Here is a 24,751-nt window from a genome sequence, read left to right as displayed (position 1 = left end):
CCCTCCTCCTGAAAGTGATCCGCAAGTTAAAGGTGGAGGGCGGCAAGTTGAAGGTGGAGGGTGGCAAGTTGAAGGCGGAGGGCAGCAAGTTGATTCTGGTGACTCCACATTTGCCCAGAGTGATCTGGTTCTCAGATCTACAGGCCCGGTCAGTGGCCTCTCCGATTAGTCTACCCCTGCGCCCAGACCTGCTCTCTCAGGGTCCGTATCTATACCCGGATTTGAGGCGTCTGGCTTTGACGGGGCGGCATTTGCGACGTCTCTGTTAAGAGCCAGGGACTTTAACTCGAGAGTGATCTCCACCATGCTCAAGGCAAGGAAACCTTCTTTGGCGGGGGCTTACCATCGCATTTGGAGGGCTTTCTCTACCTGGTTTTGAACTCATCACTTCAATCCCAGGACTTACCGCCTGGCTAGGGTTCTGTTCTTCTTGCAGAAGGGCCTGAAGGCTGGGTTGAGCTTATCTTCCTTGAAGGTTCAAGTTTCGCCTTGTCCATCTTGTTCCAATGACAGTTGGCGCTGTTGTTGGATGTCCGCACATTCCTGCAGGGTGTCTTGCATATCCAGCCTCCCTTTGTTCCCCCATGGGATCTCTCCCTAGTCCTGTCTGCTCTTCAGGGCCACCTTTTGAGCCCTTTGCGGTTGGTGGACCTGTGTTGGCTCACCTAGAAGACGGTTTTCTTGTTGTCAAAAGCTTCGGCCAGGAGAGTCTCTGACCTGTCAGCTCTGTCCTTTAAGTCCCTTTTCTTGGTCTTCCATTCTTACCAGACGGTTCTTCGTACCATCCCTTCTCACCTTCCAAAAGTGGTGTCCAGCTTTCATGTCAACCAGGACATTGTCGTTCCAGCCTTTAGACAGTCTGATGTTTCTACTGAACAGTCCTCCTTGGATGTTGTCCGGGCATTGCGCAAGTCAGGCTCTCTCTTCGTTCTCTATGGGTTTCAGAAGAGAGGGTGGCCTTCCACTAAGACTATTGCCCGCTCTTAGGGGCGGTGCAACAGTTGTGCAAATTTGCAGGGGGGCGACTTGGTCGTCCGCAAATACTTTTTTGCACTTTTGACACTTTTGCCTCCCAGGACTCGGCCTTCTGCCACAGTGTGTTGGCTGCGGCCCAGGCACATCACCACCCATAAGGTGGCTGCTTTAGGACGTCCCAATGTAAATGACGTGTCCCGATGAATAAAACGAGATTTAGGTCTTACCTGGTAAATCTCTTTTTTTGAGGACGTCAGGGGCCACAGGGATCCCTCCCTGACGCACCTGCTTTACTTTAGTTACGATTATATTATATTGTAGAGGGTACTAACATGTGTTCAGAATGTGTTCTGTGTGGCGCTTCTCTTCCTTCTCTCGTCTCCTGCCTTGGCTTGTTAAAAAAAGAGTTCCTTGGCCTGGAGGCGGGGAGGAGCCTGGCTGCCTGGGAGGCAGTGAAGTTTTAACCTCTAGGGTACTGGAAGCTCTCTCCCACTCCACTACCCACTGTAAAGCCTGTGGCCCCTGACAGAGCCGGCCCTAGCCTAAATGACGCCCTAGGCAAAATTTTGGGTGGTGCCCCCTAGCACCGCCACTAGTTCCGCCTCTGACCCTGCTCCGGTTTCCCAACACCATCAACCCTCATCATAGCAGTCATCATTTTAAATAGAAACAGTGCACACATTTGGTGCGCAGCCCAAACAGGGGTGTGTTCTTGCTGGGAAGGGGCATGGCCACACAATAGTACCCCCAATTCAAATTATGCCACACAGTAGTGCAACTTTATTCACATTATATCATGCGATGGTGTCCCTTATTCACGTTACATCACACAGTAGTACCACTTTACCTTATATACATTACTCTTCACATAATTCACATTATACCCTTAGAAAAAAATCCTGAGAAATTATTGTATTTTAAGCACCTCCATGGCCACACTGCTACCCAGCACAAAGCAGTGTGCGCTGGGCAGATGAGAAGAGCTGCAGCTGCTGCTGTCACTTAATGGGAGGAAGCCTGGGGCCCCCACTGGGCCCTTCCATCAGACTTTGGCCTGGGTAATTTGTACCCCCTACCCCTTTCTCTCGGCACCCCTGATAATTCCACACAGTAATGCCCCTTACACATGACAGACATTATTAATGTCCTTATAAACATAATTCCCCTTACACATTATGCCAACCTTTATTAATGCCCTTCAAACACATAATGACACACATAATGCCCCTTACACATATGTTGCACATTATTAATGCCCTTATACACATGACACACATAATCCCCATTACACATATGTTGCACATTATTAATGCCCTTAAACACATGACACACATAATGCCCCTTACACATATGCCGAACACTATTGCACAACCAACCCACGTGCAGACAGCACTCGCACAGCCGCTAACACTGTGACCTCAGCCTCTGCTTGGATACAGATGTTTCCTCATACATCTTGCCTCAATTAGCCATGCAGCTCCTGGCCAGTTCTGCTAACGTTGGGTGCCTTTTTTGCTAAAAATGTGTCTTATTTGCATTGTTATGTGACCAGGACACACAAGGAACTTCCGATGATTAAAATGATATGAGGCATGGCTATATTCTGTGTGTGACTGTGGCTGTACCTGAATACGGAATGCTATGTTACAATGATTTCCATGAAAACACTATTTCATATGCAGATACAGCCTCACTCACACACAGAATATAGGCATGCTGCATATCATTTTAATCAGCAGAAGCTGCTGGTGCCCCTAGACATTCCAAATGCCCTAGGCAATTGCCTAGTTTGCCTATGCCTAAGGCCGGCTCTGGCCCCTGATGTCCTCGAAAAAATGTACCAGGTAAAACATAAATCTCGTTTTTGTTTTACAAATGCAATCTTTGCTAATGCTGTATACACACGGTGAGATTTTACATTAGATTTTGACTATATAGTCAAAATCGAATGCAAATCGTACAGATTTTTACCTTGTGCTCCCTATGCACGCTCCCGTGACAGCACAAATCGAAACCCAGATAGACAGGGCAGCAATGATTATATAGCGCAAATCTAATGCTGACTATATGAATGTAAATAGTACAAGGTTAGCAAAGATTGTATAGCACTCGAATAGCAAGGGAATCTCACTGTGTGTACACAGCATAACTCTGTACTATTTACATACAATTCATGCAATCTATATTCGATTTGCACTATATAGTAATTGCTGCCCTGTCTATCTGGGTTTCAATTTGTGCTGTTACGGGAGCGCGCATTGGAATAGCAAGGTAAAAATTGATGCAATTCGATTTTGAGTAGTCAAAATCTAATGTCAAATCTCACCTTGTACACAGCAGTACAGTACCAATAACAATAGTCACACACTCAGAAATCCAATAAATAATATTCACAATTCGTATAATAAAAACAATAAGAACCTGATGGCAATTACCATTTGTTACAACCCCATACAGCACCGTTACTTTTATTTTTATTATTTATTTATTAACAGGTTCTTATATAGCGCATACATATTCCGCAGCGCTTTACAGAGTTCCCTGCCCCAGTGGAGCTTAAAATCTATGTTCCCTACCACATGTACACGCACACACAGATATTCTATGGTTATTTTGTTGGGAGCCAATTAACCTAACAGTAATATTTTTGGATTGTGGGAGGAAACCAGAGTGCCCAGAGGAAAGTACCAAGAGAATATACAAACTCTGCACAGTTAGGGCCATGGTGGGAATAGAGCCCATGACCTCAGAGCTGTGAGGCAGTAATGCTAACCATTACATCGTCCGTACTGCCCTGTACTGTAATTTTAAAACTAGTTTAAATAATACATGATAAATGATCTTGTTTCCCTATTTAATGTAGCTTATATTACACTCCTGCCAAAGCCTGACAGAGAAACAAATATGCTATCCTCATATAGACCGATTAGTTTATTAAACATGAACTATACATTATTGACCAAAATCATGGCGACAAGGCTTTAGACTATACTTCCAGATCTTTTTGCAGACGCACAAATGGGTTTTGTCCAGAGTCATCATGCTTGCATCCGAACAAACTACTGCCCGAAATACCATGCTTTTAAGTCTAGATGCCAATAAAGCATTCAATATGGTTCTTTGGCCACACTTGTTTGGGGTCTTGTAGGGGAGCGGTTTTTAACTAAAATTTTGGGATTTTATCCACTATATAGGATATGCCCTCGGCCTCCTGATCAATCAATGGGAGAATTGGCCCTCATGTCGGTCTAGAAAAGGGAACACGTCAGGGCTGCCCCCTCTCACCTGTTTTAATGGTTGAACGTGTCTAGATCGACAGTTACAAGATTGACGCAAGCTAAAGTTCGAAAGAAAAGTGGTCGACAGTCACAAGGTCGACACGTTTTTCATGATTGTTTTTGCTTTGACAGACTTGTTCATACTTTACCATCCCAGTGGGCATGAGGGAGAATAGAATAGTGTGCCTGAAGCATGGAGAGCCATGCAAGGGGACGCAGAGCACTTCTACAACACTGTCCATGTCGACCTAGACCTCAAAACAGTGTAGAAATCGTATAGACCCCATTCCCATCGACCTAGACACTGGTCATTTATGTTTAGGCATCTACAGTAACTACACGCGGTCAACCATTAGTGGTTGACCACATGACATACATCTACACAACGTCGATCCTCTATACCAGAACCGTAATTGTCCCACCTGCTTCCCTAGACAGAAATCCACAAAGCAGAACCGGTTCAGGGATCTTGAGGACTGGAGTAAGGAATCACTGGTATAGACCTCAATAATCCTGACATGGATGGAGATGCTGACACCGGAATCCCAATTGTAAGCATGAGGGGATAGGTTGGGGGGGGGGGGAAGGTTAAGACACTAGTGGGGGATTTAGGATTAGGCTGTGGGAGGGAAGGGGGATTAAGGCTAAGGGAATGTTAGGGAACAGGGGTAAAGTAAACATACTTACTGGACCTCTGTTGGGATTCTAGAACACAGGCATCCCTACTAGCGGTCATATTCCGTAAATACATGATTGCACTGACTTTTATTCTCCTGTAAGTAATCGACAATGCTGCTAATGCTCAATGCTTTTGTACCAGTTCATTATCAGTACTCCTTTTATACCTGGCCTATTCGTATCACATCGTGTGTTACTTCCACTCACATCAGTTGTACAAGGGACACCAGCGTCACTAATACTACAGATTTTTTTCCCTGTTTTAAAATAAAAACTTTGATTTGTTATTTATGGTCTTTCTCCTCTTGAAGTTTATCTGTCTTTGTTGCAAGATAATGTTCAGGCTCATACTGTATGTTACATAGTTACATAGTGGTCAAGGCCAAATAAAGACTTGCGTCCATCGAGTTCAACCTTGGTTAGTGTGTTTGATCCATTTGCTACATCCCTTATTATGCGTTGTGTATTCTGAATTCTTTAAAGACATATTATGATTGTTCTTTGTAGTCCTGGATGTTTTTGCCCAGTAGATGTTTGTCCAACCTTATCGTAAATGTATTTATTGTGTCTGCCGGCACCACCTTGCCAGGAAGAGAGTTCTATAATACAACTGCCCTGACCGTAATTTTTTTTCCCTCTAAAAGGGAACATAAACTTCTTTCCTCTAATCTAAACTCATGCCCACATGTCCTAGAGTCCTTCCTCATAGCAAAAAGGAAACTTTGCTGAGTATACCCACCCCAATATCATTAATTAATATGTTAAATAAAAGGGCTCTAGCACCGACCCCTGTGGCACTCCACTTAGTACTGGTATACTGCACCGTTCACAACCACTCGCTGTTCTCTATTACACAGCCAGTTTCCTACCCATCTACAAATCTTTAACTCTAGTCCGAAATCCTCCATTTTATTTATCTTATGTGGCATGGTATCAAAAGTCTAACAAAATCCAAGACGACACATCTACAGCATTTCTATTGTCTAGGTTGTTTCGGACTTCCTCATAAAAGCTTAATAAATTTGTTTGGCACGAGAGATTTTTCACAAACCCATGTTGGATAATACCGAATATACTATGGAGCTCTAAATGTTTTTGAATACCATCCCTTATTATTTATTAAGTTTCTTATATAGAGCAGCATATTCCATTGCGCTTTACAATAGGAGAGAGTGATACAACAAACTGAGTATTTACAGACAGTCAAAGGTATGAGGGCCCTGCTCGCCAGCTTACAATCTATACATTAGAATTCCCTCAAATAATTTACCCACCATTGGTGTTAAACTCACAGGTCTATAATTTGCTGGGTCTACCCCTTTTCCGGTTTTGAATATTGGTCATTCCTTTTTGAATAATGTTCACAGATACAGGAGGCTGATCTTAAGGAGAATCTGGGAATGATGGGTCATCAATGGCTGTATACACCATAATGCAATCATTGATACTTATTCATTTTGAAGCTAGAGTTAGTACATTTCTATCAACACCACTCAACAAGTCAAATTCTGACTATTTATGGCAATACCAACATCTTCCAATAGGGGTCACTGCAACTACATCTTCCTACAGAAGGACATTAGATGCGGCGCTGTTGTCGGTAAGTGGGGGCAACGCTGTGTATGTGTAAAGTAATAAGTGACAGTTATAGTTTTGGCTAACCCAATATTGTTTAGTAACTTCTTATGTTTGAATTAATCTGGGGCCGTATTTTTTTATGCAAATATTCCATATTTAACAACTGTTCTAATCAATTGTAAGCAACGTGGCATTACAGTTCTGGGCTTGCTGGTACATGTAGTTTCACAACCATTTGAGTAACGAATAGAAACATGAGAGAGAAAAAAAAAACTTTGTTTAATATGTTTATTTGTAAAGAAAACTTATTTTCAACAGGCTTTAATCATTTCGGCAAAAGAATGGAAAGTGTAAGACCCCTGACCTGTGATGGATCACCCAATAAATTAAAGCCCCTCCCCCACCCCTATTAAATTTCCAATCAGGAGGACAGAACAGCTTCTATAGAAGCTCCATCATATTATTGTACAAGATACCTGCAGCGAAAATGCTGTGGAGGTCCAGCGTCTGTTCCAGGAATATACAAAATGTTACACTCATACACTATGTACAGAGACCGCTGCCATATTACATTTTGGAAGAGACGCGGGGATTCGGCCATGCTGCCCCTCCCCTTCTCCCCTCAGGTTCCTTTCGGGAAAAAAAAACCCAACACCCTCAATATTTAACCAGTCTAACTTCTACAAACAACTTGCAGCATTCTTGGGTGACAGCAGATAAAATATACAGAAGAAAAAATAGTGCCGCAGAAATTTTGCAGCGATCGCACGCTCGACCTTTCTTGGTCCTTTCAGTTGCAAACCGTCCTTCTGACACAGAGCAGTGAGATTTACTAACACGCGTGTTATGTTCACAGCACAAAAGTGCTCAGCAGTAGAATTGTATGCAAAGGACAAAACAAAAAAATCCCAAAAGCCCATTTCTGCATTGACCACCAGAGATTGCCTGAAACTTACTGATCATGTCCGTTCGAACATTACTTTCCCCTACACACAGCGGGTGGGCAGAGACAGAGAGTCTCAAAGGCTGGCTGCATTCTAGGCATCCTGTATAGTTCAGATCATGGAGTATTGATATTACGGCCTGTTTAAGGGTCGAATAGTTAATCCATATAACATGCATGTTAGGAGACAAACCGTAGAATTTGGCCTAGACTCGCCAGACCTCTTCAAATGAAACCACTTCTTAAATGACAACTTCAAAATGGAATTCTTGCTGGCAATTACTTCATGTTTCATGGAATTAGATGTTAGCATAGAATTTGATATTAATTTGACATGGTAATGGTAAATTCAGCCCATCCGGAATCTCCATCAATTTGGCCTTTATGTCATACATTGGAATATAATTTAAACAATTAGGTTTGTCTGTTAAAACACTTGTATAAAACGTTGTCTAGGTACAACTGCATGGGTTCGGTGACAGAATAAAGGCCACAAAAGCTTAACATTACACCTCACTTTCTTCATCTTCTCTCTGACCTCCCGATTCAGTGTTACTAAACAATGGGGACAACACTGTAACATTAATCCCACCTCGCGTCTTCCTCAATAGAACCTAAAATAGTTGCCGCTTGTCTCTGACTACTCAATCCTACGGAAGAGGACATATGAGCGATATATCTCTATGATCTCTTATCATTTCTTACCTACTTCATATAAAACTTTAGTGTTGATTTTTGAACACTTAAGCAGCAGTATTTGTTTTGGCATTTATTACGTTCTCTAACGCAATTAACTAAGGAATAATAGCAATTTTAAAAAAGGGTCTAGTAATGAAGAATGCTGCTAAACTGCTTAATCCAGTAGCCCCCTGGGTCAACGTACTGGGCCAAACCAATTTGGAATACTGACAATCCCTTTTCCACATCAATTAGAGAGGAAAACCATTACCTCCTGCAAGACACAAGCTCAGGCAGGGAAAGACATAGCGTCAGTCCTGTACAATCCCACCAACCAACCACCCTCCAACCCACCCCCAAGTGGCTACTTCTCCTGTGCAAGTGGAGACTAAGTCACAGTCCGGATTGGAGATAGCATGGAAGGCGATGGATTGGAGGAACCTAGCTTCTCAGACCACCATAATCCGAACTTCATCATTTTCATCCACACGGTAGAAGAATGGGATGCAGGGATTGTGGAGGAGGAAACCGGCACGTTCTTGTGGGTTCTGAATATCACGCAGGAGCTGCATGATCTGCTTGGCAGTGGCATCCTGAGAGCTTGGGGCCATGCTTGCGGTTTGTTGGGTGGAGGAGACGGGAGATGTCCCCTGAGGCTTCTCCTCTTCACTGTCCTCTAAGCTGACTTCCTCCAGCGCTAAAAGGACAAAGTGCCGTGTCAGTAGGAGTTATAAAATGGGATTACATTGAAAAACCAAAAGACATTAAATACTTTACAAGGAGCTTTTGTAGCAGAAGAAATGTATTATGTGAAAACTATCGATTAGAAATCAGTAAGTTGCAGAACAAAAGGAGCAGCCACTATTTGGCTATCCAGCCACAATGGTGGCACAGGCCGTGGGCTATCAGGAAAGGTACGATGGATTGTTTGTTGGCAGTACACCATTCATTGGTAGTGACACTGATCAGTCACATGCTCCTACATGCTTAAGTATTTAATGCTGGGTTAACAAAAAACAACGGTCATAGGCATAGTAAGAAACAGGTTTCTGAAAGTCCTTGTAAACCTACCTTCCACGGAGTCTATATCCACCGGCCTCTCTGCACTTAGTGCCAACTCTCCCAGCTCCTTGGAACTTCTTGTTGCTTCCAGATATTTCTTGTACCATTCATTCCGCTCAGAAACCAGTCTCATGACTAAGACCTGAAGCTCCAGCAACTTGGCCTGGGCACAGAGACAAGAAATGATGCACTCCGGCACAGTTTGTTGGCATACCACTGGCTCCAGAACCCGAGACACTTACCTTCATTTCCTCTTTGTCCTGAGCCAGCCGACTGATGTATTCCTCCTTCTCAGAGTGACGCTGTTTCAGGATGGCTCTCTGACTCTGATAAAGTGCAATGTACTCGCCTAAAAAGAAAAAAAAGACTTTCCTTATTCTAGAGCGGTGCAAACCCCCCATTTTACAGCAATTATTTCTTAATATTACTCTGACTAGTCCAAAGCAGTTAGGCACTAACCAATAGTGTCAGTCTCCCCCGACAGCTGGATACACCGATGTTCCAACTCTTCCACCCGTTCCTTGAGTTCCACCCTCTCCTGCATCAGGTCGGTGAAGCGGAACTAAAAATAAAGGCACATAAAAAAAGGGGAAAAAAAAGAAACACATATATGAAACTAAACGCTATAGTAACATTGGCGAGATCACAACAGACATCCATTTCTCCACATGGCTGCGCTCTTGCCTGTTTAACCTATATTGTGGACCTTGCAGTGCAACTTTTAATTTTGCATCTTTCCGTATATCTTGTATGGTATGCAATTCTAGATTAGTATTTTGGCATGGCAAAGTAAATTGCATGTGACACACGGCTATTTGGCGTGATTGAAGTAGTCAGAATCAGTTACACATGAGTTGCTCATGACCTGGCTGGGAGAGGCAAAGAGAGCATCATACGGACAATGAGCTTTATTCTAGTTCACTCTTTCTGACAAAATCCTTCTTAGATGGACAAAACCATGTGCACTGCAGGGGGTCAGATGTAAAATGTGCATAGAGAATTAGATTTGGGCGAGTTATTTTGTTTGGGTACTTGTTTCCTAGCACGGCCACAACGATCATAATCGCGGTCATCGGGGGGTAAAATCGGGGCCATCGCGGGCATCGCATGTGCAAAAAAATCGGGTGCGATGGGCCAGACGCGATGCCCGCGATTTCCCCATAGAGAACAATGTTAAATGCCTCAATTTACCCGCGATGACCACGATTTCCCATAGGAAACAATGTGAAATGGCTCAATTTACCCAAATTATCATAGGAACAATGGTAAATGGGCCAAAAACACCCCTGAACATTGAAATGTCCCCCCCAAAAGTAGTTTACGCCACCACATGATCAAAGTGAACCCGAAGCGTGGCGAGCGCAGCGAGCTCGCAAGGGGCAGCGGTACGCGTCCTCCGACCTTTTCATACCCCTACTATCCACTAGGGCGTGGAGTTGAGAATAGAATAGTGTGGCGAGCGCAGCGAGCCACCGAGGCCGAAGCGTGGCGAGCGCAGCGAGCCCCGCGAGGGGACGCGGATACCTGTGAAGCCCGCGAAGGGACGCGTTTACCTGTGAAGGTATCCGCGGGGCTCGCTGCGCTCGCCACGCTTCGGGCTCGGTGGCTCGCTGCGCTCGCCACACTATTCTATTCTCACTCCACGCCCTAGTGGATAGTGGGGGTATGAAAAGGTCGGAGGACGCGTACCGCCGCCCCTCGCGGACTCGCTGCGCTCGCCACGCTTCGGGTTCACGTTCATCGCGGGGTGGCGTGAACTACTTTTGGGGGGACATTTCACTGGTCAGGGGGGTTTTTTGGGCTTTCTGGCCCATTTACCATTCTTCCCTATGATGATTTGGGTAAATTGACCCATTTAACATTGTTTCCTATGGGAAATCGGGGTCATCGCGGGTAAATTGAGGCATTTAACATTGTTCCCTATGAAGAAATCGCGGGCATCGCGGGTGGACCATTTAAGCATTTTTAGGCGCACACGACGCGACCGACCCGATTTTTCACTGTTTTCAATGCATTTCAATGGAAAAATCGGGGGCATCGCGTCGGTCGCGTCGCAGGCCACTACAATTACCCCCGATGGCCAAGATTTGTGGCCGTGCTAGGAAACAAGTACCTTTGTTTGTGTGCAGGGTAAATACTGACTGCTTTATTTTTACACAATATAGATCTCACTTTGAAGTAAAACCCCACCCAAATCTAAATCTCTCTGCACAAGTAGCATCTGCCCCACCTGCAGTGCACATGGTTTTGTCCATCTAAGAAGGAATTTGTCAGAAAGAGTGAACTAGAATAACACCCAATGGCAGATATCTGGGGAATGCAGAGTATGTTTGAGAACGGAACAATTGCATTCCTTTTGTGGTGATAAAATGCCACCATAAGATATGATGGAACGCCTACCTGCAACTTCTCCATCGCACTCTTCAACGCTTCATACACCTCTCTAGGGACACTATCCATATTGATTTCTGCCAATAAAGCACATAGGTCAATAGTAACATGCAATTCGCAGGAACTGGTAACACACTATAACGATTATTGCCCAATAATGATTTCCTCCAGAAAGAGGAGCATCAATACCAGAGCAACTAGAGCACATACAAGCAGAACAATGTCAGAGGAAAATCGTACCATTATAAGTTAGACAATAAAAGTAATGGTCTGATCAGTACGGTTGCTTCAAATTTGCTTGTATAATGTGCCACATCACACATTACAATATGGCACCAGGTGTAGGTTACTTACACAGTGTAAAATGTCAGTCTTGTACAGGGATATGAGTAAAGGCCAATACACTCTGGGCGACTTTCAGCTTAAAGCAGCTCAGTTTACTCATTTGAGCTGCTTTCAGCTCAAAAGCTGCTCAGTGTGTACGGGGCAGCAATAAACGGTGGCCCGGGTGCTCATCTGCTGGTATTACCAGCAGATGAGCGACGGTGTGGACGGCTTTCCATAGCGTTCTGCTATGGAAAGTCGTCCACCCCCGGGGAAGAAGAAAAAAATGTTTATGCACGGAGCGTTTTTCAGCCCAGCGATGTTCGCAAAAACACCCAGTGTGTGTAGACCTTAAATAGCCTGCTGCCAACTTGTAAATTTCTCCAAATGGGCATGTTTAGGATTCCCAACTAGCTTTTGAAAACTATAAATCGTATTTCAAGTTCTACAGCTAGGTATAAAATGTCATCAATAAGAGGTCCTAGCAATTTCCTTATGGTAGGTAATCTCCTACCTGCAGAGTGATGGTGAGGAGAGGACATCTGCTGCTGTTTCAGCTCAGAGATCTGCTGCAGCAGTTGCTTACAGTTCCTCTTCTCCTCCATCAGCTGCCGCTCCACATCGTCTCGCACTCCTTGTAGTTTGGAGACAACAGAGGATAGGAATTCCATCTGCAGAACGTGATCAAAACCATATTAGATTGAAGAGGAGATATTCTACCAGTAAGCAAAGCACATAGAGAGTAAAGCAAGTCAGTGTGTTGTTGGTGAGAAGATCGGAATACATAAAAACACACAATGAGCGAGACAGAGCAGCAAGACCGCTCACCATCTCTTCCCGACTTTCAAAATCCTCCGGAATAACCAATGACGACTTAGGAATTTCATCTTCATAAACTATACTCTCCACGCCGTCCCCTGAGGAACAGAGACATACAGTACACTGAGCTTTAATTGACCACAGATATGAGTGGTAAAAGCCAAGTGGACAGATCATTACCTTCCATCCTACTCAGAGCCCTACTGTCTGGCTCACTGCGGATCTGTAAGACCTGAGCGCGGAGCTCTTGGTTTTCTTTGGTGAGAAGCTCTAGATTTTGCTGCAAAATAAGTCAAAACCAAGTTAGGAGTGTGCACATTGGGTGGCAGAGGTTTCCCAATCTGTCTGGATTCTTTTGATGCAGGTCTAGCCCCCATCAAAAATCAGCCCCCAAATCAGTAAGCATGACATTTACAAGCATTTACCATGCTTGAGTAGAGGTGAGGCCCCCCCCAGTGTGCAGTCACACCGTCAGAATGTGGACACGGACGTGATGCGGAGACGGAGGTTTACACCCAGTTTTAGGGTTAGGCTTAGATTAAAAATCATATTGTTTACATAACAATAAAAATAAAATGGCATTCCGACAATGTCAACATTCAGACATTAGGTTTTCGACAATCACGGTGCCGACTTAGCATACACCCTCAGACCCCCACTATTCAGGTTCAAGAATGAACGTCCTTAGTCTTCATAGCGTGGTACATACCCTACTTTGCTGTAGCTCTTTCAGATGCATTTCCGCACTGACTTTTCCCTGTACCTCGTCGTGTTGTAGTCGGTCCATGAGCTGTGCTTGCAGGAGGTACTGTCTCTGGATTTCCTCCTTCTCAATGGATACTTGCTGGTATGCTGCGGCGTACTGCTGGAGATGTGTGGAGAGCTCATCCCGCTGCGCCTGCAGTAACTGCACTTCCTGCGCCTTCATGGCCAGCTGCAACACAAATGTATCAGCAATATGAAGCCTTTTGCTCATTACAGCACGCAACCCCATGCAAGTTTATGGTATAAAACATCTAAAGTGTCTAGGTCTACAATCATATGGTCAAACACTAATGGTCGACAGGGTCCAAAGGTCAACCTGGCCAAAAGGTTGACTTGAGTTTTTAATGTTTTTAGGGTGTCTATGTCGACATGGACACTGTTTAAGTGTACCGCTGCACTCGCCATGCTTCGGGCTCGGTGCCTCCCCACACTATTTTATTCTTTCTCAACAACCTAGTGGATGGTAGGGCATGAAATACCGCCTGTCGGCACATGTCGGCTGAAAATGTAGTAAAAAAAATGCATGTCGACTGTCTACCTTGAGTCATTCTATGATCAGTCGGGATACCCTCATGCAAACGATCTGCTCACCTGCTCTTTAAAATCTCCCAGGTTCTCCTGCAGCTGCCCCAGCCTTTTGGCCAGTTCCTTCTTCACATGCTGCTCACTCTGCAGTCCATTGGTGAGCTCCAAGTTCTCATTGGTCTGTGGAGAAGAACAGGGAAAGTCAGAGGTTTCTTCGTAAATTCAGAAGTAGCTAGAGACATGTGCTGACACCACCAGCATATCCGCCCTAAAGCATGTGAACTTCAATAGAGTCATCTTGTTACCTTAAAAGAGGAAGCCCAAAGGGCACAGAGCTGTGACTCTGGGGCAGTTCGTTATATAGGAAAAAGGGAAAGTTTGGAGATTGTTGGGGTGCACTCTGAAAGTATGTTAGGGGGACGTCCAACTGATATGTTCACAATTTCTAAAAAAAATAACTTTTATTTGATCCGTTAAAAAGAGGTGTACTAACTACACCCTCTTAAAAGGACAGTATTAAAGAAAATGTGCAAAAAGATTTGAAAAAGTGATTTAAAATGTTTTAGGGGGTATAAAACTCAAAAAGGTTTTATGGCATGAGTAATTGTTCTTCCTTTATCTCATTACATAGGATAACTTTCACTGAAAGGCAGATTTTGAGCAGTCACATCTGCTGTCCCTATATTGATAGAACATGTAGCAGTCTCTGAGATTTCTTATGTACTGTGTGATATTTCTTTATGACACGGTTACTTTTTATTCATCCACAGTGTTCCAAACAGTACATTGTATCAGCGTTACAATTCTTCAATCTGCAAGGTTACTGAGCCTGTACTGTCCTCCTACATTGACTGAGGACAGTCAGTTTGTTTATTGGCAAGATATAGTGAAGGCTTGCAGATTGGCCCTATAGAATTAGGACTTGTTGTTCTTAGGACTGCATACACAGTTTATTTATAGACCGTGTATGATTTTAAAAGATTTAATTATTTACTTCTAGTAATAAATAAGGTATTTATTCCCGGTATAGTGTATGCCCAATTTGTTTTACACTTTATGGTCTCTACGGTATTTAGAGATCAATTTTATTCATACAATGGCCAGTATTTAATGCCTCTGATTCGCCGTATTTTCTGGTGAATCAGGCAATTCGCCAGGTTTACAGCGAATTCTCACACAAAAAACAATTCACCCTATTCAATGAACAGAATTCGCTGCAAAGGAAGAGCGAATGCTTGGCGATTTGCCGCAATTCGCCGGAGTTTTGCAATGGGGTTTTTAGTGGAATTCGCCGGGAGTGTATTCAATGCTGAAATGGAGAACTGCTTTCTCCAGTGATTTTCGCCATTATTCTCCAATTTGCATTCGGCGTCTTTTTTGGTGAACTGTTATGTGTACTTTTTAAATAAATGTTTTAATTTTCTTTTTTTTTTATGTAAAAAAAAAAAATCAGTTTTAATTTAATCTGATGGGTCTTGCTTATATTCACTCATTACTAGCGCCTCTTTAATATATTTTGAATTTTTATTAAATCCCCCCCCCCCCCCAGCAGTGAACTGATACAGCCAGCTGAGCAGCGGGGGGGGGGGAACTTCTGTTCACGTTAAAACACATAACTCCCTTCCCGCACGTCACAGTTCACTTATTTCACTAGAACTCACTGGCTCTCATTATATATGAACGCCAGGCAAAAATCATTAATAATATAATATAACATTTTTTTTTTTCTGAAACCTCATCACTGAAATTGTACACATAAAGTGTAAAACAAATTGCCTTTCAGTGAAAGTTATCCTATGTAATGAGATAAAGGAAGAACAATTACTCATGCTATAAAACCTTTTTGAGTTTTATACCCCCCAAAACATTTAAATTCACTTTTTCTAATCTTTTTGCACATTTTCTTTAATACTGTCCTTTTAAGAGGGTGTAGTTAGTAGACCTCTTTTTAACGAATCAAATAAAAGTTATTTTTTAGAAATTGTGAACATATCAGTTGGACGTCCCCCTAACATACTTTCAGAGTGCACCCCAACAATCTCCAAACTTTCCCTTTATAATGATATTGCATGGAGAGGGGTAGCACCGCATTCCCAAGAATATGTTAAAAATTATGAAAAATCTCTATAAGAATGTAAAATAACAGACGACGGAAGTATGAACTATAGGAGGACGAACAAGTAAGAGCACTCGGTGCGGAATTAAAAAAAACCTTTTCTGACGAACTCTGGGGCAGATGTATGAAGCAGTGGTAAGGGAGAAGTGAGCCAGCGTCTCTGTATAATGTTATTGTATTCAAATTATAGAGGTTATTTTAGTGCTGATTGGCAAACACTCTCCTGCATAACTAAAGAACTGGAAGTAACCACAAAAACATCTGGGTATTGAGCACTGGATAATTCATAAGTAAAATATAGTATAGCCCACATAGGTGAACAGTAGCAGGGATGTGGATACAAAGTCCACATAGAAGTATGAAAAGTGTCTCATGTCAACCTTTCCATGTGTCAATATTTTGTCAATGTCGACACAATGTTTGTTGTTGACCTAGATACTGTAGATACTAGTGGGTAGACTAGTTATTAAATGTCACTGTGTCCCCAGCCAATACAAGGGGAGTATGCAGAGGCAGAACTCTGGTAGGCAATGGAGTCATCTGCCGCCGGGTTCCTGCTCCCAAGGGGGCACCTCTCTTCCCCATCAAGTTTACATCAGTAAATTGAAAGCAGTTGATATTGCTAATGTGGCTGACTCCCCCTTCTAACATCATTTTTGCAAGTATCACACCCTGTATTAGATCCCATGACCTTACTGGAGACAGACACCTTACTGATTGAGCTATTTGGGGGGGCACCAATACTTATCTTGCCTCCGGGCAACTTGGATGAACTTACGCCACTGGGAGTATGCTTACTGCACGGTGGGAATTCTGTCACCCCCTTAGCTAATTAATGACCAAGGCTGCAGATTGAGCCTCACACCCAGGAGACCTGCTCTAGAACCACATAGATCTCATGTGAAACCTGTGTGAGACTGTGTTATGCATGTATTACATAGAACCATGCTGATGAGGATATGTTTGTGTGCAGCTTGTTCAGTGAGGGAGGAAAGTCTTCCATACCAGTTTAACAAATCCATTCTGTAGTTCCGCGAGCTGTTCTTTTAGCTGTCTGTTCTGGGTCAAAGCCCGGCTGATGGTGGCTTTGTCGCTCTGCATGTTTTCCAGGATCTGCTGTTTGTCCACATTGTCCTCGCTCTGCCGCTGGAATGTGCTCTCCAACTCCTGCAGCCGTTCCTCCTGCTCCTGGTTCAAGCGACTCAGTTGACTGTTGTCCTGCACCTGGGCCTGGTACCTGGACTGCAGCTCATGGAACTCCTGCTCCAGCTTCTCCACCTCGTGCTGTAGTGCAAGTTCTGCTTCAGAAGGCCCCAGGGGAACAGAGGGCTCTGCCTCAGTCGGCTCTGCTGCTGTAAGGGTTGGACAATTGGAAATAATCAGGTACATGGAAGGCAGAATGGGAAGAGCCCTTTATTGTCTTCATTCGGTCTCCACCTCTCTCCTTACCTGATGCCAACAGCAGCTCTGTAACCCTGGTCTCCAACTGCTCAACCTGCGCACAAGCAGTCTCTTTATCCTGGCTGAGTGTCTGTATCTAGTAACAGGATATACAGAGAAATTATAACAAGTGATGTGAAAACGTATAAATAAAACTTGTATATAATAAATGTATAGGAAATGTGTCATAGGGAACAATGTAAACATAAGTCACATCGAGAAAGATTTAATAAAGGGCAGATTCTGACCCATACACAGGGCTGCTAATTTGCAGCCCTGGCGATAAATCGGAAGACTATGCATGTGCACGGACGCATGTGTGGGGGTTCCCCTGTGAACAGACCATGTGAAGGCTAGCCTTTGCTGGCCACTCGTAAGGTGATTGACAGGATTAAATTTGTTCAATTCCCCCCAACCATATTAATTGTGCAGTATTGTGCTGTATTTCTCATTTGTAGAAATGTATCTACGCTCTATTTAGCTAGTTACAATGTTTGCTGATCACTGGATATTACATGGTCATCTTAAGGTTTTCCTTTTTATGTCAACAAAAACGTTTTTAATAAAAATAATGCAAAAAATATGAATTACTTTAATTGCCACTATAGGGCCGCATATCTACTTAAGGACTGGATGATCTCATTTTTGTTTTATCTTGTTTTTAGGCTGTAGATTCAGTGTTGCTACAAGTTTTTAATTCAAAAACAATTTATATTCATCATTATACTTTTTTTTTTTTTTTAGCAGATTCATCTCCTATATGTGAGAACAAAGAGGCTGACACACTACTGCCCTTATTCTGGATGATTTGCTCGGCCGCAAATGCACATGGGGACCGATGTTTTGCGTATGCGCAGCAGCATTTCTGCACATGTGTATACGCTGTGTGCGTGCAAGCTCGGCAAAAAGTCTGTTCGCCAGGTGCATGCACCCAGCCTTGCGAGTGGGGTGGAGAGGGGTGCCGGCTTGGACCATTAGCATATGTGAATGCCCTTGTTTCATGAGCAATCCCATGAAAACACAGGGCGTACACATGCTAATGTGTGTGTGTGACGCACATGCGGTAGGACAGCTGACATAACCGGATGTCAGCTGATCACTCATTTCCCTGCAACTCTACATGCATATTTAAGGGTGGTCTGGACCACCCTTACATATTTGTGCTTCTTCACCATCATTCGATGGTCGGCGACCATTTACAGATGGGGGGAGGTTCTCACTGGCATGCAATGGGTGTTCATGTAAAACAGGCCTGGCCAACCTGTGGCTCTCCAGATGTTGTCAAACTACAAATCCCATCATGCCTTGCCACAGTTTTGCTATAAGGGAGTGTTGAAACTGTGGCAAGGCATGCTGGGATTTGTAGTTTCACAACACCTGGAGAGCCACAGGTTGGCCTGTCCTGATGTAAAGCATCTGTTCGCAAGCCTTGTGAACGCATCCTGCGTGTGAATGGGTGGAGCTGGCTAACCATTCGCAAGGCGGGGTTAGAGTGACTCGCAAGGATGCCAATTCGCATCCGAGCGAGTCAACCAGAATAAGGGAGGGCCTATACCGGTGTGCATTCTAAAGCCCCATACACATTGAGATATTGGCTAATGGACAATTTTGGCTAGATGCCCAAGAGATTTTGACTAAACGATTTGTAGTCTATGATCTAGTCAAAATCGCCTTGCCTGCAAAGTCAATCTATGCTAAGCAATTTCTGCTAGACAATACGGACTAAGCAGGAGAAAAATTGAGAGAATTTGGCTAACCTAGGAGATTATGCCTATCTAGTCACAATCTCCTGCCAAATCTCACCATGTATACACCCTTTATCTATACTAGTGAAGGTACAGTACCCATCATATGATGCGTCACCAGTCTCTCCCTTCCCACGCTGCACATCTCAGACTGCTACTGATCCTGTCTCTAACATGTCTGCTAGCTATTACCATGTGGATTATTCTGATGTTTATTGTAAGTTATTTATATTTTCTTGTCTGTTACAGAACTTTCGGTATAACCCAGTATCATATTCCCGGTGTAAAAAAAACGAAAAAAATAATTACAACATGAGCTTGCGGTGGTACCTGGCAGCTTTGGCCGACATAGGGAATGGTCAGCAGTTATGTTCTCATGAATTACAGAACACTCACTTGCTGAGACAGCTGGCGGACTCTTTCTTGCCATATTGCACTTTCGTCCTTCAGTTTCTCTACGTACTGGTCCCTTTCTGCTCTCAGGTGTTGGAGAGAATCGGACATCTAAATGGTGACAGAACAAACGTACCCAGTCTATAATCACTGATGGTAAATCAGGTTGCATGTATAATCGGTTAACATTAACAAATCACAAACTCTATAGTTTATATTTTTATGCAATTTATTTTTATGACGTTCGGTCTCAAATCCACCCTTACATCACATTGTCAACTTGACCTGGCATACGCAAAGACAACTTGGCCTGCCTCGTGCGCCATCCCACCCCGCACCCGCCATGCTGAATATACTTCTATCTTCCTGGTGCGGAGCCTGGTCCTCTGTCCTGGTCTGTTCCATCACTTGCTGCAATGGGAGCGGTGGTAGGGGGCAGACCTCACTGCCCACTGCCCATGCATGCAGAATACCATAGCATTAAAACAGGACTGGCCACTCAGAAGGAAGTCTATAATCTACATACCTACTGATTAGGTCTATGGGGAAGATTTACTGACGCTTCTAAAAATGAATAGTGGCGGGTTTGCCCTGTGCAGCCAATCAAATTTCATCTATAATTTCTCTATTGCATTCTAGAAAGTGATAAACAGGATCTGATTGGTCACTTGCCTGGTTTAGAAGCTTTGGTAAATCCTCCCCTTTGCTACATCTCAGCCTCCTTACATAAGAGGTGATATAACTGGGACACGGTCCTTAGGTTGACATGCATTGGATCGACCACTGATGGTCAACAGGGCTTAGCTCGACGTGCCTAAGGTCGACACCTGCATTAGGTCGATAATGGCAAGGTCTACAGTCAAAAGATCAACATGAGTTTGTCATGTTTTTGTGTAGCCAACAGATGATATTTCATGCCCTTCCATCCACTACGACGTGGTGGGAGAAGAAAATAATTACCGAGCCATGCGAAGCGACCTGGTACACTTTGACGGTGTCCATGTCAACTGTGTCGACATACGGGACCAACAATTTTTTTAAAACTCATGTTGACTTTGCCATTGTCGACCTATTTCAGGTGTCGCTTCTTCAGTGGTCAACCCAATGCATGTCGACCACAGCGTGCCATGTGTCCGTGTCGACATAGACACAAAAAACAGTAAAATACTAATGTCGACATTTTTCATGCTGACCTAAGCCAAGTTGAACTTTTTCATGTGTCAACCTTGGCTCTGTCGACCATTAGTGGTTGATCTGTTGATTCTAAATGGGTTGACCCTATGACCCAGACCGCCCTGGCTTAAATTTTTTGATCAGAACATGTATATCCCAAACGTTCGTTTTCGACAGCAATAGCCCAGACAACAATGGTGTTCTGTGTAATAAAGCGTTTTACCTGTGTTAGCTGTGTCCCCAGTTGGTCTCGCTCCTCCAGGGCCATGTGCAGCTGCTGGTTTGCGTCTGGCGTGCCCGTCTGATTCGAAAACTAGTAGAAAAAAAAGTACAGAAGTGAATGAAAGCAGAGATCGAAAATAGTGTTGGAATTAATGAACAATGACAGTGGTAAGAAATAATAAGTGGAACTAAACACATATTATAAAAAAAAAAGGTACTTCTGTAATATCTGGGCTCCCGTTTTACTTATGAGACCGCGTGCGCTCGCCACACTTCTGGCACGGTGGCTCGCTGCGCTCGCCACACTATATAAAATCAACTTCATGTGTAGTTGGATAGTAGGGGTATGAAAAATTTGGGGTGCATTTAACATGGGAGCCCAGATAATACATACGTACCAAAAAAAAAGACTGATTATATATATATATATATATATATATATATATAAAAAAAAAAAAAGACAGCAAGGTTGCGCTTTCCACCATGAACGCGTGGTACCCAGGAGTATAGTATGCTCCACTTTAAGTAGGATACCTCGGTTTTCTCTTTGGAAACATAACCAGCGACCTCGGTTTTCTCTTTGGAAACATAACCAGCGACCTACCTGCTGGATCATGAGTTCAGCCATTTCCAGCTTTTTGTGCAAGTCCCCGAGCTCTAACCGCATGGTCGCGTTCTCAGACAGGAGCACGTTCAGTTTCTCTGATAGTTCCGAGTTCTGCATCTTCATGTCATCACTACCCTTACTGCGCGAAGACAAAAGGTCATCGATCGGACATCTGATATCCTCAACAAACAGAGAGGCGAGAGACTGAACTTACCTGTTCTTTATAGATTCAAGTCGAAGGTTGTCACGGTCTTTCTCTAGTTCTTTATTAAGCTGAAGTCAGAAACAATGGTCATATTACAGAGTCATCCTCAATCCTTACGATCCAATTAAAGTTTTGTATTTGTGTGTTAGATGGGGTAGGAGTTATTGGTTAGAATACTCTAATAGTCTTTCACACATGGGAAAATTCTACGATGCATGTGACATGACCTGAAGTGGTTGGCAGCACCGTACATATGGCACACATTAGAACAATACAGGGGTGCAGGATGACTCACTATGACCCCCATAGAGGGAGAATAGAATAGGTGGCGAGCCCACAAGGAGCTTCAATGCGCTCAGCCGTCTGTTTGTCTGCTGATGTCGGAGAAAGGACTGTCGGAATCCCAACGGTCAGTAAGCTATACCATACCCGTATACAAAGCTAGACATATCAGTAATTGAGGGGTAGATTTATTATAGCGGCGCTAATTAGCGAGGCAAAGCAGGAGGGGACACCGACAAGATCTACTAAGATCTTGCCGCCGAAGCGGGGGGAGCGCTAACTCCCCCCTCCGGCGATGTCCCCTCCAGCTGACAGCGCGTCAGTTAATACTGACACGCTGCCTGCTTCTCCCCCGGCTGGCTCACTGCGCATGCACGGGATCTCGCTACTCACGCGAGATCCCAGCGCAGCTCAGAGCCAGCAGCAGGGACAGCGCTGTCCCTGCTGTAGGCATAGGGCATCGCCGTTTGCAGCTGTCGAAGTCGACAGCTGCAGGCGGCGGAGCGGTCAGCGATGCTGACCGTTCATAAATTAGGCAGGCGCGCAGCACGAAATATCATAGCTGCGCTATGCCTCCTGCACCGCCGCACGAAAGACACCCGCTCAGCGGGTGTCATAGATAAGGGGAAGCACTATCCCCTGCTTTAGCGCATGGGTATAGCGCATATGCCCCTTATCGTCCCTTAATAAATCTACCCCTGAATAATTAAACCAGAGCACTGGTAACAATTAGCAGGACAATTCTCAGTACACAATACAGCAGAGATGTAGGGAAGCCGAAGAGTTGTCCAGGGGAAGGTTGCTGTAGGAAGAGATGATTACAAGTGAAGAGATACCGGTATATACAGCTGCAGAGTTTGAGAGAGCTGTGATTGAAGTGTGAGGGAAGAGGGATCTGCCCCAAGGAGCTTACAGTCTAGATCAGTGGTTCTCAAACTCGGTCCTCAGGACCCCACACAGTTCACATTTTGGAGATCACCCAGCACATGTGCACTCAGTACTCATTGACACATCTTAAAAGATCCACAGGTGGAGCTAATTATTTCACTTGTGATTCTGTGTGGAGACATGGAAAACGTGCACTGTGTGGGGGTCCTGAGGACTGAGGTTGAGAAACACTGGTCTAGATGGAGGGGGAGAAAAACAGGCGAGGTGAGGTGCAGCCAAAGAGGCCTGAAGGCAGGAAGTGAGCATGGCACCGATGACCAGAACATGAGGTGGCATGTAGGGAGCACGGCCTCGGTATCAGGTTATGCTTTGAGGAACAGGTTGGTTTTCAGTGCCCATTTGAAGCTTTGCTAGGTCAGGGACAGACTAATAAAGCGAAGGAGCTCATTCCAGTGCAGAAAATGCATCAGACCTAAAGAGTAGAGAACTTGCCCATATCAAACATTCCGGTTCTATCTATTTTATGGAATGTACTGTACTTAATAAATGCTAGTGATGAGCTGACCGGTTGCTATGGGCAACTTCCTCACTCTTCAGTGAGCATAATGTGTGCAATGCATTAGCATTTAGAACCTATTAGCTATATTTTATCTGTGTCTGGTTTTGCACATCTGGTACGCAGGGATTATCACAAACACAAATTAGTTACGGTATGACAAAACCGTGGTGTCACTATGGCAACGGTGAGCGCTTCCTTATCTCCGCTGCCAGAAAGGTTGTTCTGTAGGTTGTTTAATGAAACACAGATAATACTGGATTCACAGTTATAGGAAGGTCACTGTGTACCAGGTGGATGCCGATGAAGAGCTCCAAATAATTTCCCGGAGTGTGCTAGAAATCCCATCTTCCCCAATTATCTTATATGCGCTACTGAACGAGTCTGAGGTTGTTGCATTTCACTGGCGGGAAAGGAGTAGCACTTAGAACGGCTTGAAAGATGCCCAACCTTCTACAGTCACTGCCTGCTATTAGCGGGCAGCTCATCCTCCTGGGCAAGGCACTGGCTGACTGATGAACAGTCTCTGGTCCTCTTACACCACTAAAGCTAGGAAATATACAGCTTGCAGATTACCGCAACAGATCATGAAGACTCACGGACATCTTAGATCAAAGAGAGACTACAGAAAGGAAAGAAATATATAGAGAATGGAACTGACCTTTTCTAGCTGTTTCTGCTGAGTGGAGATGGATGACAGTGTACGTTCAAGTTCCGTTACTCTCTGTCTGGTAGATTGTAGGCGCATAACCAGATCCTCCACCTCCGCTAATGGCAAAAGAAAGCAGAAATTAGTCTATATATATAGGGAATAAGGACCACAAAACATCTTCAAAAATCTAGGTGTGAAATTTAATACGATGAGAGATTTGGTAAGAAATCTCCAGTTATTTTAAAGCGGCAATCATTTACACTGCAAAACCAGTTTGGTTTTGCAGTGTAAATGATTGCCGCTTTAAAATAACTGGCGATTTCTTACCAAATCTCTCACTTTCTGAATCTCTCATCCTATTACATTTCACACCTAGGGCTTTATTCTAGTTCACTCTGACAAAATCCTTCTTAGATGGACAAAACCATGTGCACTGCAGGGTGGCAGATGTAACCT

At 44.0% G+C, this 24,751-nt stretch overlaps 1 protein-coding gene across 9 annotated transcripts in view; it reads right to left on the bottom strand.

The window, feature by feature from the left end:
• Nucleotides 1-6,783: 6,783 nt before the first annotated feature.
• GOLGA2 (golgin A2) overlaps nucleotides 6,784-24,751 on the bottom strand; it is a 53,050-nt gene continuing 35,082 nt past the window's right edge. For all 9 annotated transcript variants that reach the window (XM_083159001.1, XM_083159004.1, XM_083159002.1 and 6 more), the window contains 17 exons: nucleotides 24,305-24,411; nucleotides 21,927-21,985; nucleotides 21,710-21,851; nucleotides 21,107-21,196; nucleotides 19,714-19,821; nucleotides 17,582-17,669; nucleotides 17,138-17,484; nucleotides 14,083-14,196; nucleotides 13,436-13,660; nucleotides 12,907-13,006; nucleotides 12,736-12,824; nucleotides 12,422-12,578; nucleotides 11,593-11,660; nucleotides 9,652-9,754; nucleotides 9,435-9,541; nucleotides 9,202-9,355; nucleotides 6,784-8,827 (listed from right to left, as the gene is read on the bottom strand). In XM_083159001.1, the coding sequence (XP_083015127.1) occupies nucleotides 8,580-8,827; nucleotides 9,202-9,355; nucleotides 9,435-9,541; nucleotides 9,652-9,754; nucleotides 11,593-11,660; nucleotides 12,422-12,578; nucleotides 12,736-12,824; nucleotides 12,907-13,006; nucleotides 13,436-13,660; nucleotides 14,083-14,196; nucleotides 17,138-17,484; nucleotides 17,582-17,669; nucleotides 19,714-19,821; nucleotides 21,107-21,196; nucleotides 21,710-21,851; nucleotides 21,927-21,985; nucleotides 24,305-24,411 (2,306 nt within the window). In that variant the 3' untranslated portion in view covers nucleotides 6,784-8,579. The remainder of the gene's footprint in view (nucleotides 8,828-9,201; nucleotides 9,356-9,434; nucleotides 9,542-9,651; nucleotides 9,755-11,592; nucleotides 11,661-12,421; nucleotides 12,579-12,735; nucleotides 12,825-12,906; nucleotides 13,007-13,435; nucleotides 13,661-14,082; nucleotides 14,197-17,137; nucleotides 17,485-17,581; nucleotides 17,670-19,713; nucleotides 19,822-21,106; nucleotides 21,197-21,709; nucleotides 21,852-21,926; nucleotides 21,986-24,304; nucleotides 24,412-24,751) is intronic.

Source organism: Crinia signifera, chromosome 9, assembly GCF_055691185.1.
Source record: "Crinia signifera chromosome 9, ASM5569118v1, whole genome shotgun sequence".
In the NCBI taxonomy this organism is placed as follows: domain Eukaryota; kingdom Metazoa; phylum Chordata; class Amphibia; order Anura; family Myobatrachidae; genus Crinia; species Crinia signifera.
This window is presented reverse-complemented; position numbering and strand designations above follow the sequence as displayed.